Consider the following 17,221-nt stretch of genomic DNA (forward strand, 5'->3'; position numbering starts at 1 on the left):
TCAATTTGATTTTGCCTGATGGCTCCATATGACTAGATTCAGATTATGCATCTTTGGCAAGAATATCAGAGAGGTGATGCTATGTTTTTGCCACTGCATCCTCCGGTGGCATACAATTTTGATTTGTCCCATTATGAAGATACTCATTCTGATTGCTTGATTAAGGTGTTGTCTGCTAGTCTCCTCCATTGTAAAGTTACCCTTTTTCCTTTTATAATTATTTTGTAATAATGTACTTTGAAACAATGTAAATTCAACATCAAACTTTTAATCTATTCATTTATTCATAATCACTTACTGTTTCATTTATTATATCATGTATTATTTTAGTATGGACCCATGATTTCCCATTTTATTCAGTGGGTTGTGTCTTCAATGGATTTAATAACTGTTATGATCTGTTACTATCATTGCTTATTTTGATGCTCAAATTGTCTCAAATTTGAGAGAAGCCCTTCAAGTTGGCTTCAGTATCTTTTTGACATCTTCCCATCATTCTTTTATCATTTCCATTTCTTCTGGCACAAAAAGATGTTTCAGGCTCATACTGTCCTTTTTTTTCTGCCCCAACCCTCAGAATCCAGCCAGATTCCTTTTAATGGCAAACGATCTGGATGATAGGTATGCTCTTTGGTATTGGGGTTCCCGGCTCCTAAGTCCTCTCATGGACAGAGTCAGAGAATAGAATGGATGTGTGTATGTGTGTGTAAAGAAATCTGCATGCATGTGTGTGTGTGTGTGTGTATGTGGTGTGTGTATATCATTTATAAACTGTGAATGATTTTGGTCAAGTCAACTAGCCTCTTTCAGTTCTAGTACTAGAATTTATAAAACATGAGTAATAACTATCTAAGATAGTATATATGGAAGCATTTGATGATTGCTAAAGCTGGACAAATTCTAGTTATTTTTTAGTATGATAAAATACAAAGCCTTATTTTCAGGGTTATTATTTAGCTGTTGCTCACTGGTATCACCATTCTGATTGCTGGTATTCTTGCCATACAGTTAAAAATTTTTGAATATCATTCCTGTCATTTCTTCAAACACATTTTAAGTTCTAGCTTTATCACTGTTGTCAGATACACCACCATTGTAATGACTCCCTGCTTCTGTTTATGTCATAGTGCAAGTGCAGTATGTCATTTCACCTTTCGCTACCTAAAAAGTTTCAACTAAATTCTTTCAGATTCTGTTTAAATGTCTTTAACGATTATAGATTCTTCTAAGCTCCACTGCGTTGACATAGCGTATTTGTACTTCTTTAAAAATAATTTCCATATTATATCACTGTTTATAAGTCTTCTTTTCCAGACAGAGAGTGTGAGAAATGTGTTCTATGCTCGATTAAGTCAGACCAGTGTCTTATTCATTTGTGTATTCTCCATGTCAAGCATGGCATGCACAGGAAACATGACACCTTACTATAAATATGTGTAGAATATTAAGATCAATTCTAAGAATTAATTCTTACGTTTTAATATAGCTGTAATTAATAATTCATAGACTACTGTATAAACAGATCCTTCCAGAATAGCACTATCCAACACAGTAGGCACTAGCCTTATGTGGCTATTGAGCACTTGAAATAAACCTAATCCTAATTGAGATACACTGCAAGTGTGAAACATACACCCAGTTTCAGGCTGTGAAACATTTCATTAATAAATTTTTATACTGATTACATGTTGAAGTAACACTTTGGATATACTGGGTTAAATAAAATATATTATTAAAATTAATTTCACCTATTTCTTCTTAATGTGGCTTTTTAAGATGTGGCTACTGGAGAGTTTTAATTATATATGTAGTTCACATTATATTTCTACTGGACAGTGCTATTCTAGAAGTTTCTGGGCTAGTGATGGGGAACAAAGAGGTTAAAAGATTGAGGACTAGCTATATGGCCCCCTTAGAGCAAGGACAGTAAATAAAAATCCTTGCATAGCTCTAAAACCTTGCTATTAGAGGGACCAGACCATTCAAGTGGATGCCACAAGAGAGACATAAGGGAATGTAGGCAGCCAAGAATAAGAATACATTACTTTGGTGAACTGATTTTATCTTCTTAAGATGTCTCCATGAGACTCTACTTTCTAATCCTGCTCTAAAATCGTACCTGCCTGCACAGAGGTGGTCAAAAACCCATTCTGCTCTCACTTGTTTTCTCTATGGACAACTTATTTGCTTGCCTCTTCACTTACTCAACCTGGATCCTTTGGCCTGAAGTAAAAAACTCCAGGGATTACAAATTCCATCTTTTTTTCTTCTTGCCTCAATATCATCCTCTAGTAATGTGCTCTTTCCTCAAATTTGAAGTGTCTCTGGATTAAGAGAAATAAGCATTTAAGTCAATTTTGTCATTACTGACCTGCATTTCATATTTCAGAGTCATGTGGAAGCACCAGGATCCCATTCCTACCACTGAAATTAAAACAAACAAATAAAAAAAAAACAATTAGCATGAAATTCTTTGGGGGTGGCCAGAGTGACTTGAGAAGACAGTAAGACATTTCAAAGCACTGAGTTTTAGAACAAATTTATGAAATCTTGTGGCAGGATATAGGAGACCCTGCTTAAGCTCTATCTATAATTGATGAAATTTTGGTACAGAAAAAAACAAGTACAAGTTCTCGTAAATCCCCTCCACTAAGTGATTTATTAGATTAATCAATATTCTCCATTTTTTGCATAAAATGTATTACAGATGCTCAGGGTAAGCTTTAATGATCATAGCCGGTTAGCTACTCTTCAGTACTTCCTTTGGATTAGCTAGTTCTAACCCAAATAGCTGAGGTGGATGCTTAGTAAGAGCCAGTCACTTCTATTTGTCCCAAACTTGTTAATGCCACTGTATTTAGTTATCAGAAGTATGACTGCAAAAAGAGAGCTACTGTTTCTACGAAAACAGTTTAAAATGTTTAAAACAGACTCAATAAAATTGAGTTGCTAATAAAAATTGCTGTTGAATTAGCTGTGGATAAGATATCTGTTATAGATTGGGAAAAACAGTAAAAATCTAAAGTTCTCAAAGTTCTTCCCAAGTGCTTCCATTTTAAATAAACTGTTTTCATTTTAGGGTTTAAAATTTTTTGTTTGTTTTGCAATGCAAGAAAGACTAAGTAGAACTATAATTAGGGTCCCATATTCAAAGGCCATGCCCTACATCAAATCATTGTCAAAGATTATATAACTATATGTTAATTAAAATAAAACTTGAAGGTGGGTATACAATACATTTTTTTCAATATAATTATAGCTTTGACTCTTTAAAAATTAACTGACTAAATATCACTCCCTATCACATCTGATAACACAGCTTCTACTATGATTAAGTTTAGTTCAACAAGCCTTTACTGAATACCTCCTATTTGCCAAATTCAACTGCAGATGCTGAGGTACAAAGATAAGATCCAGTCATTGGCCTTAATGAAGTTTATAAGCTAATGGAGGAGACAGGCAGATACATAGAAGATGCCAGTATGTGGAGATATGACAAAAAAAAATAAAAAAAGATATGCATAGAGTACCATAGGAGCACAGAAGAGGGGACTTATGAAAGAAGTCAGAGAAAGCAAAAATGACGTCAGAGGAGTTAGCCTCAAGGATGTAAGAGTCAGCCCAACAAACATGGTAAATGTGGATGTTACCAAATCATTTGTATGAAGCCACTTGATAAAAATTTCAAACTCTTTGTTACTCTTGCTTTTTAAAAAAATCATTATAGACATTATCATATTATTTACTGCTCAAAATGAGATGAGAGAAGTAAAGAGTTACTGCACTCATCTTACTAAAGAAATGAGGAAGTGGATGGTTGCTGTCTTTTTTCCAAAGGAGAAATTAGAAGGTGCAAAGGAGAATAAATTAATGGAAGGAGGGGAAAAAAAAAACCCTGTGAGTTATTTAAAGTCACATAATATACTATAAAGTAAAAAAATTAAAATGAGGTGGTTGACTATTCATCCTGAAAGGTAGACTGGCCACTAAATCATGTCTCACTCAAGAACTGTTTTTATCCAAACCTTTCCAAATGTCCTCTTGTTACTGTTTATTATATCGTATTAAAAGTCTGATTTTTAAAAAAATCTCTACAGTTTATTTCCTTTCAACATTCCATTTAGAATGCAAAGAAATGTAATAGAAGAACATCACCTTTCTCCATGCAGTATTTTATATTTTGCCATTTTAAAGAAAACTACCAATTTTTGCTAAAATTTATTAGCTTTACTGATGTAATTCACATACTATAGAGTTAAAGTACACAATTCAATTGTTTCTAATATTTTCACAGAGTTGTGCAACCGTTATCATTATTAGAACATTTTCATCACCCCAAAGAGAAACCCCAGGCCTATTAGCAGTCACCCCTATTTCTCCTCAAACCTCCTCCCTCCTCAGCCCTAGACAAGCATTAATCTATTTTCTGTCCCTAAAGATTTGTCTGCTCTGGACTTTTCATATAAGTGGAATCATACAATATGCAGTCTTTTCTGTCTGGTTTCTTTCACTTAGCATATTTTCAAGGTTCATTCATATTACAGCATGTATCAATAATACCTTCCTTTTATGGATGAATAACATTTCATTGTATGAACATGCTACATTTTATTTATCTATTCACCAGTTGATGGACATTGCTAAGGACTGCACATTTGTGTCCCCTCCAGATTCACATGTTGAAGCCTAACCCCCAATGTGACAGCAGTTGGGCATGGTGCCTTTGAGAAATAAATAGGTTTAGATGAGGTCAAGAGAGTAGGGCCCCCATGATGGGATTAGGGTCCTTATAAGAAGAAGAGACAGGACTTCACTCTCTCTCCCCAACTACATGCAACAAGGATAGGCCACATGAGGACACAGGGAGAAGGTGGCCCTCTGCAAGCCAAGAAGAGGGCTCTCACTAGGAATGGAATTAGTCAGCACCTTAATCTTGGACTTCCTAATCTCCAGAACTCTGAGAAATAAAGTCTATTGTTCAAGTCTATGGTGTTTTTTTATGGCAGTTTGAGCTAAGAGACATTTAGGCTTTTTCTACATTTTGGCTATTATTAACAATGCTGCTGTGAGAATTCATGTATAAGTTTTTGTGCAGACGTATGTTTTCATTTCTCTTGGGTATATATTGAGGATGGAACTTCTGGGTCATATGGAAACTCTATGTTTAGCATTCTGAAGAACCGTGAAAGTGTTTTTCAAAGTGTGCACTATTTTATACTCCCATTAGCAATATATGAATTTCTCCACATCCTCCCTATACTAGTTGTTGGTTGTCTTTCTGATTATAGCCATCCTAATGGATTGAAGTGGTATTGTGGTTTTGATTGGCATTGCCCTAGTGATTACCCCATTCCCTTTTTTTTTTCTTATTAAATGTTCCATAGTTCAGATTTGTCTCACAATCTGTGTGTGTGTGTGTGTGTGTGTGTTTAATGGACTTTATTTTTTAGAGCAGTTTTAGATTCATAGCAAAATTGAGCAGATGGTACAAAGATTTTCCATATAACTGCCACTCCCACACACACAGTCTCCCCCACTATCAACATGCCCCACCACAGTGGTACATTTCTTATTACAATTGATGAACTCATATTGACACATCATTATCACTCAAAGTCCACATTTCATATTACAGTTCACTCTTGAGTATAGATAAATTTATAATGACATGTATCCACCATTATAATATCATACAGAATAGTTTCATTGTCCTGAAAATCCTATGTGCCCTGTCATTTCAACTCTCCCTCTCCCCTAACCCCTAGTAACCACTGATCTTTATAGTTTTGTCTTTTCCAGAATGTCATACAGTTGGAATCATACAGTATGTAGCCTTTTCAGACTGGCTTCTTTCACTTAATAATACACATTTATTGTTCCTCCATGTCTTTCCATGGCTTTATAGCACACTTCTTTCTAGTGCTGAATAATATTCCATTGTCTGGAGGTACCACAGTTTATTTATCCATTCACCTGCTGAAGGGCATATTAGTTGCTTCCAAGTTATGGCATTATGAATAAACCTGCTATCCGTGTGCAGGTTTCTGTGTAGGCAACAGTTTTCATCTCTATCAGGAAAATGTCAGGGAACGTGATTGTTGGATTGTATGGTGAGAGTATGTTTTAAAAGAAACCGCCAAACTGTTTCAAAGTGGCTGTGCCATTCTTCATTCCCCCAGCAATGAATGAGAGTTCCTGTTGCTCCACAACCTCATTCTCTTTTCAACAAATATTTACTGGGCTCTTGACAATGTCCCAAGCATTTCCACTGGGATAAAGGAGTGAACAAGAGAGATATGTTTCCTGTCTTAAGAACTTTTAGCAAGCCACTAAAAATATGAGAGGGGCCATTTCAAAGCTATGCAAAGGGGTTACTACCTTGTCTAGGGAGTCAGAAGAGGGCTATCAGGGGAAGTAACGCATAAGCTAGGACTTGAAAAATAAACTGAGTTAACCAGGTGAAAAGAATTTTTTTTTAATGAGATCATCCTACATAGAAGGATCATCTAACACAGAGGCAAGGTAGTGCATTCAAAGAAGTAAAGGAGCTTGGCTTAGACCATGAACACTTGCATCCAGTGAGAAGACTGGCATGATTTGTAGGCAGTAGACTGAGAAGAGCCTTTAAAGTCATGTTACGATTTGGACTTCATCCTAAACACAAAGTAAGTTGTTGAAAAACTACATACACATACACAAACACATAAATACACACACACACATATAGAGAGATTAACAGGACTGATTTTACATTTAAAAAATATCACTCTGGCTACAAGGCAGGAAAATGTCTACAGGAGTAGTCTCCTAACTTTGATAGCAAAAAAGTTTTTTAGGAACTCCATATATGTATATTTATTTATAAATTGTATACATACTGCTGTGTTAAGATACTACATATATTTTTTAATACATAAAAATAGAAATTTTAAAAAATGATATAAATATATACAAACAGAAGTTACAAAGTTTTCTTCCTGCACCCCAACAGATCATTTTTCTCACCACCTGGGGAATGAGCATCCTACTTGGTGACTGCTAGTTTTAATGATGAAAACTAAACTCCTTGCACGCACACATGGAGCTTCATAATCTGGCTCCACTCATTTCTTTTTACTGAACTTGTAATTCAGTTACACCTGACTGCTTACCTGTCTCTTATCTCACACTATCATATTCTGGTCTGTTCTGCTTTTGTTCAGAGCCTACCCTGTCCTTTCAGCCTGGAATACTTATCCCCTTCATTATCCAATCCTGCCTCTACCTATGTCTCTGCTTATTGGAATCTTATGTAACTTCTAGATCCAATTTATTTTTGATCTTCATTCCTTCCAGCTTTTTTCTTTTCAAACAATTTCAAACTTCAGAAATGTTGAAAGAATAGTATAATGAACTCCTGTATATGTTCTATTCAGATTCACCAATTTTAATATTTTGATAGATATATAAACTATTATTTTTCTGAACCATTTGAGTAAGTTGGATACGTCATGTCCCTTTACCCCTTAATACTTCAGTGTGTATCCCAAATCCATTTTAAATGTCACCTCCTAAGTTAAATCTTCCTCTGCTTCCTCCCCACATAAGTCAACCATACAAGGCATCTAAGAAATAATGTTTGGCTAGGCCTGTAGCTACAGTTTTTGAAAAACACTATTTTGCCTCGAGATCTCTGTAAATGCTAGGCCCTCGTCCCAGAAACTCCTGATTCAGTGGGTGCCCTGGTACCTGTATTTTAAAGGCCTGCCAATGATTCTGTTGAACTCAAAAGCCAAAGATCACTGTTAAATTCTAAGATTCATAAGGCATGGTCCAAGTCTCTACAGTTCACTAAAGAATCTCCAGAACCTAGCACAGAACCAGGCATATAGAGAACACTTATTAAGTATTTGGTGACTGGCTGATATTATTTTTTCTTCCTTCTCGATGAGCCAGCATTTCACTTTAAAGTAAGAGTATGTGTATGTGTAGTAGAGGGAAGTGAGGAATGAACTGAGAAAATGTAATAGAAGAAATAAATGAGTTCCAAAGAGGAAAAAGTGTTATTTGGGTGGAATGTGGACAACAAGAACAGAAAGGCTTGCCTGGAAAGGAGACACTGGAGCTAGAGAGATTCACAGGCAGAGACGGTGAGGGAGAATGTATAAACACAGAACATACACACAGTGTGAGTCTAAATATTTAGCTAAAATAACACTCTGGTTCTGTTCTCATTGTTATCGGTTAGTGTTCCATGTTGCCACCACCTCAGGACCAGTGTGCTCCTTCCCTCCTTCCCTGTGGCAGCGTGCCTCTTCCGCGCAAAGGCCAATCAGGCTCTTGTGCTCTAGGATATCACCTGGTCTCTAAGATCTTCACGTTATTTATCACCTTTCTCTCCTGTACCAGCCATCTCCACCTCTCTAATGGACTGTTCACACAGTCTCTAATATCTCCTGTCCCATTTACCTGCACCTCTTCACTTTCCTGAGTTTTCAAAAGAACTGCCTCCACTTCCTCACCTCTCTTCCGCATCCCCTCCTCAATTCTATTCACACCACTGAAACAGCCCTTCTCTCTCTTCATCCTCCTCAGTCTCTTAATAGCATTTAATAAGTGAAACACATCCTCTCTAGTTTTCTGTAACACCGTATTCTCCTGGTTTTCCTATCTTGGTGTTGCTTCCTCATAGGTTCCTTTGTTGGCTCCTTCTATCCTTAACGTGTAAATCAGGGGCTGTAAATTCAAATGCCCAGAGAGGCATTTGACTAAAACAGGCTAAGTAAAAGAAAAATAAGGAACAGTGTAGAGACTGTGGTCAACTGGACAGACCATACTAAAGAGCATAGCTTAGGCTGATTGTTACTGCATAGAAATACAGGCTCAGTGATGTTGCACCTTCTGATTATTCAAGAGAAGGCGAAGATCCGAATTTTAATGGGAACTCTCAATTTTCAAATGTGAGAAACCAGTTTAAAGCATTTTTAAATTTTAAATATGGCAATTTAAACATGTCTGGATGCCAGATTCTGCCTTGGTTGATGAACTTGTGGTATTTATGTTCATCTTTGGGCCCTCTTCTCTCTCTATATTCATCCTCTTGGTGATCTCATCAGTTCCCATGGTTTTAAATACCAATTATAACAATGATGCCTACACCTCACCTCTGAATTCCAATGTCACATATTTAAATGCCTACTTGATTCTTCATTGAATGTCTTACAGGCATTTCAAACATAATCAAAACAGAATGCCAGCTTTTCTCTCTACACAGCTGCTCAAACTAGAAACCTGAAAATAAACTTTGAAAATCTTTCCTTTTTTTCAACCCCCACTTTTAATGCATTAATGAGTCCTATAGGCACTAACTCCAAAATACATCCTGAGTCATCCACTTTTCTCCAGTCTCCACTGGTGCTATCCTAGTCTAAGCCACTATCATCTCTCACTTGGACCACTGCAGTAGCCTCTGTTGACTGGTTTTCCAGCTTGCACTCTTACTGTCCACAAATCCATTCTCCACCGAGCAGCCAGGGAGATATTTTTAAAACACATATAGGATCATGTCACTCTCCTGCTAAAACCCTCCATTGGCTTTTAGAATAACATCCATACTCTTTACTCTGGCCTAAGTTAAGACCTTATGTGATCTGGTCCCTGCCTAAATCTCTCCAACCTCATATTCTGCTACTTTCCCCCTTAACTACTAAAGAATATTAGGGGAAAATCAAAAAGTAAACAGATAATACAATATGGTGTAGTAAGTGCTGTGATAAAGGTATGCATCTTATTCAGTGGGTCATCTAATTCTATCAAGAGGCTGAGGAAGGTTTAATGGAAGGCTTTCTAGAGGAAATGACACTTAACTGAGTCCTGAATGACAGACATGCCAAGTTTACCACACAAAAGAGGTTAAAGGAAGAGATATAAAAATATATATGGTACTAAAAACAGCAAATAGTTTTATATAGCTAAAGTGTAAGCTACATGTGTGAGAGTTGTGGAAAATGAGGCTAGTAAGGCAGAGGGTCCAGATTAGGACCAACCTGCCAAGGAATATATCAGCAGATTTTCAGATGGGTTATCTCATTCAAAGAGAAAATGGTTGAATCAAAAGAGGCAACCCTGCCTGGAGAATACTGGTAAAATTTAGCACAGTAAGCCAGTTTTCATCAGTGACACACTACAATTTATCAACAGGTACATATTTTCTAAAATATTATCCAAATTGGCACAAATAAGAAATTCAAGAATAGGAAAGTTGAGTTATTTAGGCCAAAGAAACAAATGCTAAATGTGTGAAAGCAAAACAACACTCACTGATCCCTGAATTATACAAATTAGAAATTCTAGAGATACTTAAAGGAATCTAAGCATTTTCCTTTACTTCTTTTGCAATTTAATTGATTCAATCACATGGAGAATAAAACATTTAATTAATATAAGGGTGACTCAGCCAACATTTCATCACAATGTCTCCCTTAAAAAGTCTGAGACATCAAAGTGAAAATAAAATTCACATTTTTAGGAATTATCCAGAGCATTCCAAAAAACAAGTAACAGGGACAAACAAATTTGCCTACATGGTTGTGGCTATACGTAGTGAAAACTGAGGCAGTCAAAATTGTAATGGAACCGGAATAAAGAGGTCAAATGCACCATTTGAATCTTCTAACTAGATATTCATATTCACAGCATTTTACCACAATTTTAAGAGTCTCTCAAGCATATAAATAGAATTTCACCAAGTTGGAACCTCTTGATTCAAATATTTTGGCATGCTACCAAACTTTTTCAAGGTTACAACAGAATACAGATGTGTTCTGATACACATTTATTTTGATCCATTTGACTGACTACACTGGGGAAAGAGTGTACAAGGGCTTTAGAATCAGACCTAAACTAGCATCCCAAATCTGTTACTTATTACTTATCAACTTTGGCAAGTTTCTTAAATCTTAAATGAGACTTGTATCAGAATTCTAATTTAAAGAACTGCAAGATAATAAATTTATCCTTTTTTTGGTACTTTGTTACAGTACCAGTAGAAAACCAATACAATTACTAACAGATGGCTAGTTTATTAGTTACTAAACTGGTATCTGAAGTGCCTCTTAAAACTCTTGCCTAAGAACTTTGGCTCATCTGAAGATTCTGAAGTAAAGTAAAAACTCAAGCTACAGACTAGGAGGAAATATTCACAATACATATAATATCTAACAAAAGGCTCACATATAGAAAATGTGATACAAAAATCAGATAGAAAAAGACAGCCCAATTTTTAAATGGGCAGATGATTTGTAGAGGCACATCACAAAAGATGATACCCAAAGGGTCAATAACAAGTGCTCAGCATCATTATTCATTGGGAAATAAAAGTTAAAACCTCAGTGAGATATCACCACACAGCAACCCAGAATGACTAAAATTAAAAAGATAGACAAGTATAGGACTTCCCTGGTGGCGCAGTGGTTAAGAATCCGCCTGCCAATGCAGGGGACATGGGTTTGAGCCCCGGTCTGGGAAGATCCCACATGCCGCGGAGCAACTAAGCCCGTGTGCCACAACTACTGAGCCTGCGCCCTAGAGCCTGCGAGCCATAACTACTGAGCCTGCGTGCCACAACTACTGAAGCCCGTGTGCCTAGAACCAGTGCTATGCAGCAGGAACCTACCGCAATGAGAGGCCTGTGCACCGCAATGAAGATTAGCCCCCGCTTGCCGCAACTAGGAAAAGCCCACGTGCAGCAACAAAGACCCAATGCAGCCAAATAAATAAATAAATACATTAAAAAAAAAAAAAGATCGGAAAAAAAAAGACAAGTATAGATGACAATGTGGAATAACTGGAACTCTCAGATATTATTGGTGGGAGTGTAAATGGTCCAAACATTTTAGAAAATTGTTTGGCAGTTTCTAATAAATTTAAACACAGACTACCCTATGATCTAGCAATTCTACTTCTAGACATACAGCCCTAAAGAAATGAGCGCAACTGTCCATCAAAAGACATATACAAGAATATCCATAGAATCTTTATTCATAAAAGTCTCAACTGAAAATCCAAATGCCCATTAACAGAAAAATGGGCAAGTGAATTATATTCACACAATGGAATGTTATATATCAATAAAAAAGAATGAACTACTGATAGAAACAACATAGATGAATGTCAAAAACATTACATTGAGTGAAAGAAGCCAGATGCCAGAGTACATACTATATGGTTCCATCTATATAAAGTTCAAGAACATGCAAATTAATATATGGGCATGGAAGTCAGAATATCAATTATCATTTTGGGGATGTGTTGACTGAGAAGGGGCACAAGGGAACTTTCTGGGATGACTGAAAATTTCTGTATCTTGATCTGGGTGGTGATTACACAGGCAAAATCTCATTGAGCTGTATGTATACTTAAGATTTGTACATTTTACTCTCTACGGAATACACCTCAATTTAAAAAAAGAAAGAATTTAGAGGGGGAAACTTTCACATGCAATGCTCCAAATATACTTTGCCTGTCAAAACATTCCCACCTTAAGTGATTTGCTTTAGTACTTTTCATACTGTTTCTAAAACAACTCTATCCAAGCCTTCAGGCAGGTTAAGTTAGTAACAAGCAAATGTTCCACAGGTAGAGGAAAAGTAAGAACACAAAATAACAACGATAATAATGGAGGAGACAGAATATGGTAATTGAAGGGAGAACCAAAATAATTCTGTTTAAGAATATCTATAGCCAAATGAGGGGAATGTTTGGACTGCCTAGGGAGGTTAAGGTATGTTAAAGAGAATGGAGCTAGAGCAATAATAATAACAGACATAATAATAAGAGAAATGAGATGACACTATGATATTTTATACTTATTTTCTTAGAAAATAATTATCATTCAATTATTGTCTTATTCTGGCTCCAGCCTAAAACACTGAAACATAAACCACAACTGAGGCCACAGGAAGCAGATGAAGAGCCCTTACAGCTCATGCTTTCTGGCTTAGGCTATTTTCTACCTGGCTTTCTACCTTTCTACTTTTACTTTCTACCAGGCTATTTTCCTGGCCATTTCACTTCCTCACTTCCTGTTCACTGACTACACAGGCTACTTAGCTAACTGGTTCTCTCTGGCTGAACCTATCCCTGGGTTTTGGCTTCTAGGTTGGGCATGTTTATTCAAAGTGTAGTCATATAAAACCACAATTGCGGGCTTCCCTGGTGGCGCAGTGGTTAAGAATCTGCCTGCCAATGCAGGGGACACGGGTTTGAGCCCTGGTCTGGGAAGATCCCACATGCCGTGGAGCAACTAAGCCCGTGAGCCACAACTACTGAGCCTGCGCGTCTGGAGCCTGTGCTCCGCAACGGGAGAGGCCGCGACAGTAAGAGGCCCGCGCACCGCGATGAAGAGTGGCCCCCGCTCGCCACAACTGGAGAAAGCCCTGGCACAGAAACGAATACCCAACACAGCCAAAAATAAAATTAATTAATTAATTAATTAATTAATAATAATAAAAAAACCACAATTGCATATGCACAAAGATTAGGAACTATTAACTAATAAAAGAAAGAAAATACTGTTTCTGTTGGGTGATGGGATTATGGGTATTTTGCATTGTCTTCCAAATTTGTCTTCAATGTTACTATATTACTTTTTCCACTAACTAGAAAAAAAGACCATTGATGTTTCTGGCAATGTCTGGAAAACTGGGACTAAATAAAGGGGAATAAATAAGTTAGTAAACAAGTTACAAAATGATTTCTGAAGTTCCTTTCCACAGCATATTGATTTTATCTCTGTTTCATTGCTAAGTGTAATTGCTATAATCTAAAAGATTATTAGTCTAGTACGCAGTCCACTCACTTTCCCCTTGACAAATGGTATAATATTTTTTTTAAAGTTTAATTTTTATTTATTTATTTATTTATTTATGGCTGTGTTGGGTCTTCGTTTGGTATAATATTCTTAAGATCACTTCAGATGACTTTGACTGAGTATGGCAGTGACTACTGTAAGTATGATCACACTAATCTTAAGCTACTCCATGCAAAGAATTTCCAGTGGTCCTTTCCATGGGGAAATGATTTTGTGATATTTCTATTTCAGCACCGAAGTCTATCTTCAACAGATTTTTTTCTGCTCTACTTTATTAATGTTTTGACTATTTTACCACTCATTTTTTTCTTGTTGCCAATTACCTACTCATTTAGATAACTGCATAACAAATACATTTGTACAACTACAAATAGATTTTGTTGTTTATATGCAATTCATCTCTCCTCAATGTAGTATAAGCTCTCTGGGGACAGACTTTGTCTTTTTATGCTGGCACATAGTATGTACTCAAAATTATTTGCAAAGGAAAGTGAACCTATTTCTATTTTAAAGGAATAAGATAAACAACAATTTGTGACTTTGGGAGTAAAGAGAAAAATTAAATTTCATGAAAAAACAAATCTCATGGAAAAGGCTTCTTTTGGTTTGTTCTATTTTAGACAATGCACAGTTGTAAATAACTGTCTTATGGCATAATGATTAAAAGCATATATATTTGGGTTCAAGGTATGGCTCTACCATTTACTCATTGTGTGATCTTGGTCAAGTTACTGCTCTTCTCAAATATTACCTTTATAAAATGAAGTTGAAGAGTTCCTCATAGATTGTAGAGAATTTTAAATGACATAATAATATAATTTAATGTACTTCCCACAGAGCCTGGTATATAATAAATGCTCTATGAATGACAATTACTATTATCTCTCTAAACTCCACCAACATTAGCAGCAAATTTTATGACCTCATAAAAAGTAATGACTAAGCCAATACCACATGAAGCTTGGAAAATGTTAAGAGTCCTAACGTCAAATACTAATAGCAACTAGGCAGGCCGAATTTAGTGTCAAATAACTTGTCTTTACTTTTCAATTTATTCTCCTAGTTTTATTATGGGACGAGGAGTATTAAATTCACTTGAATTCTTTATCATCCTTCTCTATATTTAAGCAGAAATAATTTTGCTGATTTTAAAAATGTTTACTTAAAACAAGTATTAGGTTCTTAATTCCCCCCTCCTTTTTTTAAATTTTGGCTGCCCAGGTCTTAGTAGCGGCACGTGGGATCTTCATTGCGGCATGCAGGATCTTTAATTGTGGCATGCAGACTTCTTAGCTGCGGCACGCAGACTCTTAGTTGGGCATGCGAACCCTCAGTCACGGCGTGTGCGCGGGATCTAGTTCCCCGACCAGGGATCGAACCTTGGCCCCCTGCATTGGGAGCGTGGAGTCTTACTCACTGAACCACCAGGGAAGCTCCCCCCCACCTTTTAATAGCAAGTTTTACTAAGAGACCTATTAGAAAAACAATCAGAGAAGACATCTTTGATTCTTCTATTGATGTGTTATGAGCATCTCTTCCTTTCATAAAATGTGCATATTTGGGATAAAAATAAACAAAGAGGAAGAGAAAAATGTTAGACAGAGGGACTGGGTGGTTCCAAAACAGGTGTAACTGGGCAGGTGGACTAAACTGAAATCAGGCTTATTGGAAGAACTGGCAATTGCTCAAGGACATGGAATGGGAAAAAATATTTTAAAAGTAATGTTTGTAACTCTTAACTTCCCTAATTCTTCCTCACTGTACTTGGTACCTTTTCTTTATAACACTTACCACACTGTTAGTGCATACTTAATTATAAAATTATTTGATTAATTTCTGTTTCCCCTGCTAAACTCTAAGCTCCAATGAACAATGGTTTGAGAGCTAGACCTAGCACATAACTGATTCTCAGTAAAAATTTGTTGAATGAATTAAAAAACGACTAAATTCTTAGTAAATCTAGGCTCTAAGCCAGAACACAACGACCCTCATAAATTACTAACAATCTGTTCCTAATATACTTCTACACAATGCCAAAATTTCCAATTCTTTCTGCAAAATCTCCCTCAACTCCAGAAAGTTCATATCAACTAAGTAGTTATCATAAATTTTTGGTCATAAAATTAAAATACTGAAAAATCTTATATGGTATTCAGTAAATGTCCTTGATTCGTTAACCGAATCTGTTTCCAGATAAAGTTTGTTCTCTGTGTGTGTGTGTGCATATGTGAATCTCTCTCATACACACACACACATACAAAATTTTTTTTTGGCGGGGAGACTTATCTCAGTGAAAAATTCAAACAAGTACATGAAAAAGAAGTCCTAGCAAAAATGCCTGTTGTTTAAAATAAAGTATACATTCATTCATCAAACAGCCTCATGTATTTGGTTTGCACCAGGTGTTGCTGAATGCCAGAAATCCAGAAGAGTAATAACTCAGCTGCTTTCAGGAAGCAAAGCTTAGTCTTGTAGAAGGGACAGACTTAAAAACCATCCTTGGGACTTCCCTGGCGGTCAGTGGTTAAGACTCTGCTCTCCCAAGGCAGGGGGCACAGGTTCGATCCTGGTTGGGGAGCTAAGATCCCACATGCTGTGTGACACGGCCAAAAAATAAAAAAAATTAAAAAAAAAAAAAAAAAAACCATCCTTATTCAAACTTTGCTGATTTGCCCAATATTGCCTTTTAGACCTTTTCCTTGTGCCCCAATTCAGGATCCAATGAAGATACTGCATGTAGTTGTCCGTCTCTTTTAAGCTGGAACAGTTCCTCAGCCTTCCTTTGTTTTCATGACTTTAACATTTGTGAAAAAAAAACAGGTTGGTTGTTTTATAAAATAACCCTCACAAACTGGGTTTTCCTGATTGTTTTCTCATCATTTGGTTCAGGTTATGCACTTCTGGTAATAATATTGTATAAATGATGTTGTTTCCTTTTCAGTGCATCACACCAGGAAGAATCAGTTGTTAGTTTATACTGTTATTAATGATGTTAGGATTGATTACTTGAATTAGGTGGTATCTGTCAGATTTCTGTGTTGTTACCATTTTTCCATCTGTAACTAATGAGTAATTCATCAGGAGATACTTTCAGGCTGTGTAATCATCATGTTCCCAAACACTTTCACCCAATATTTTTAGCATTCACTGATGACTCCTGAATTAATTATTACGATGATGGTTGCAAAATGATGATTTGAAAAAACCCTATCATTCTGTTTACATTTATTAGTTGGCAATTCTACTCTTTAAAAAAAAAGCTTTCCGCTTCTCACACCATTTGTTTGTTAGTATCAGTATGAGCTTGTGCATTTTTTTTATACCATGTGTTACATAACCCATTACAGTCATTTTCCATTTGGAAGCTCAAAT

The 17,221-nt window shown here is 36.3% G+C and overlaps 1 protein-coding gene and 1 long non-coding RNA gene across 3 annotated transcripts in view; both read right to left on the reverse strand.

The window, feature by feature from the left end:
- ACER3 (alkaline ceramidase 3) overlaps window positions 1-17,221 on the reverse strand; it is a 186,378-nt gene that overhangs the window by 85,925 nt on the left and 83,232 nt on the right. For both annotated transcript variants that reach the window (XR_014250236.1, XM_082410380.1), the window contains exon 3: window positions 2,372-2,424. Coding sequence is in view for 1 of the 2 variants with exons in the window: in XM_082410380.1 (XP_082266506.1) it covers window positions 2,372-2,424 (53 nt within the window). In the remaining variant the exon portion in view is untranslated. The remainder of the gene's footprint in view (window positions 1-2,371; window positions 2,425-17,221) is intronic.
- Window positions 5,308-16,344, reverse strand: LOC309636820. The gene is made up of 2 exons (XR_014250243.1): window positions 13,512-16,344; window positions 5,308-13,191 (listed from the first exon to the last, which is right to left on the reverse strand). It is a non-coding gene; the product is annotated as an uncharacterized lncRNA (long non-coding RNA).

This window comes from Balaenoptera physalus (assembly GCF_965194825.1).
Source record: "Balaenoptera physalus genome assembly, chromosome: 10".
NCBI classification, from domain to species: Eukaryota; Metazoa; Chordata; class Mammalia; order Artiodactyla; family Balaenopteridae; genus Balaenoptera; species Balaenoptera physalus.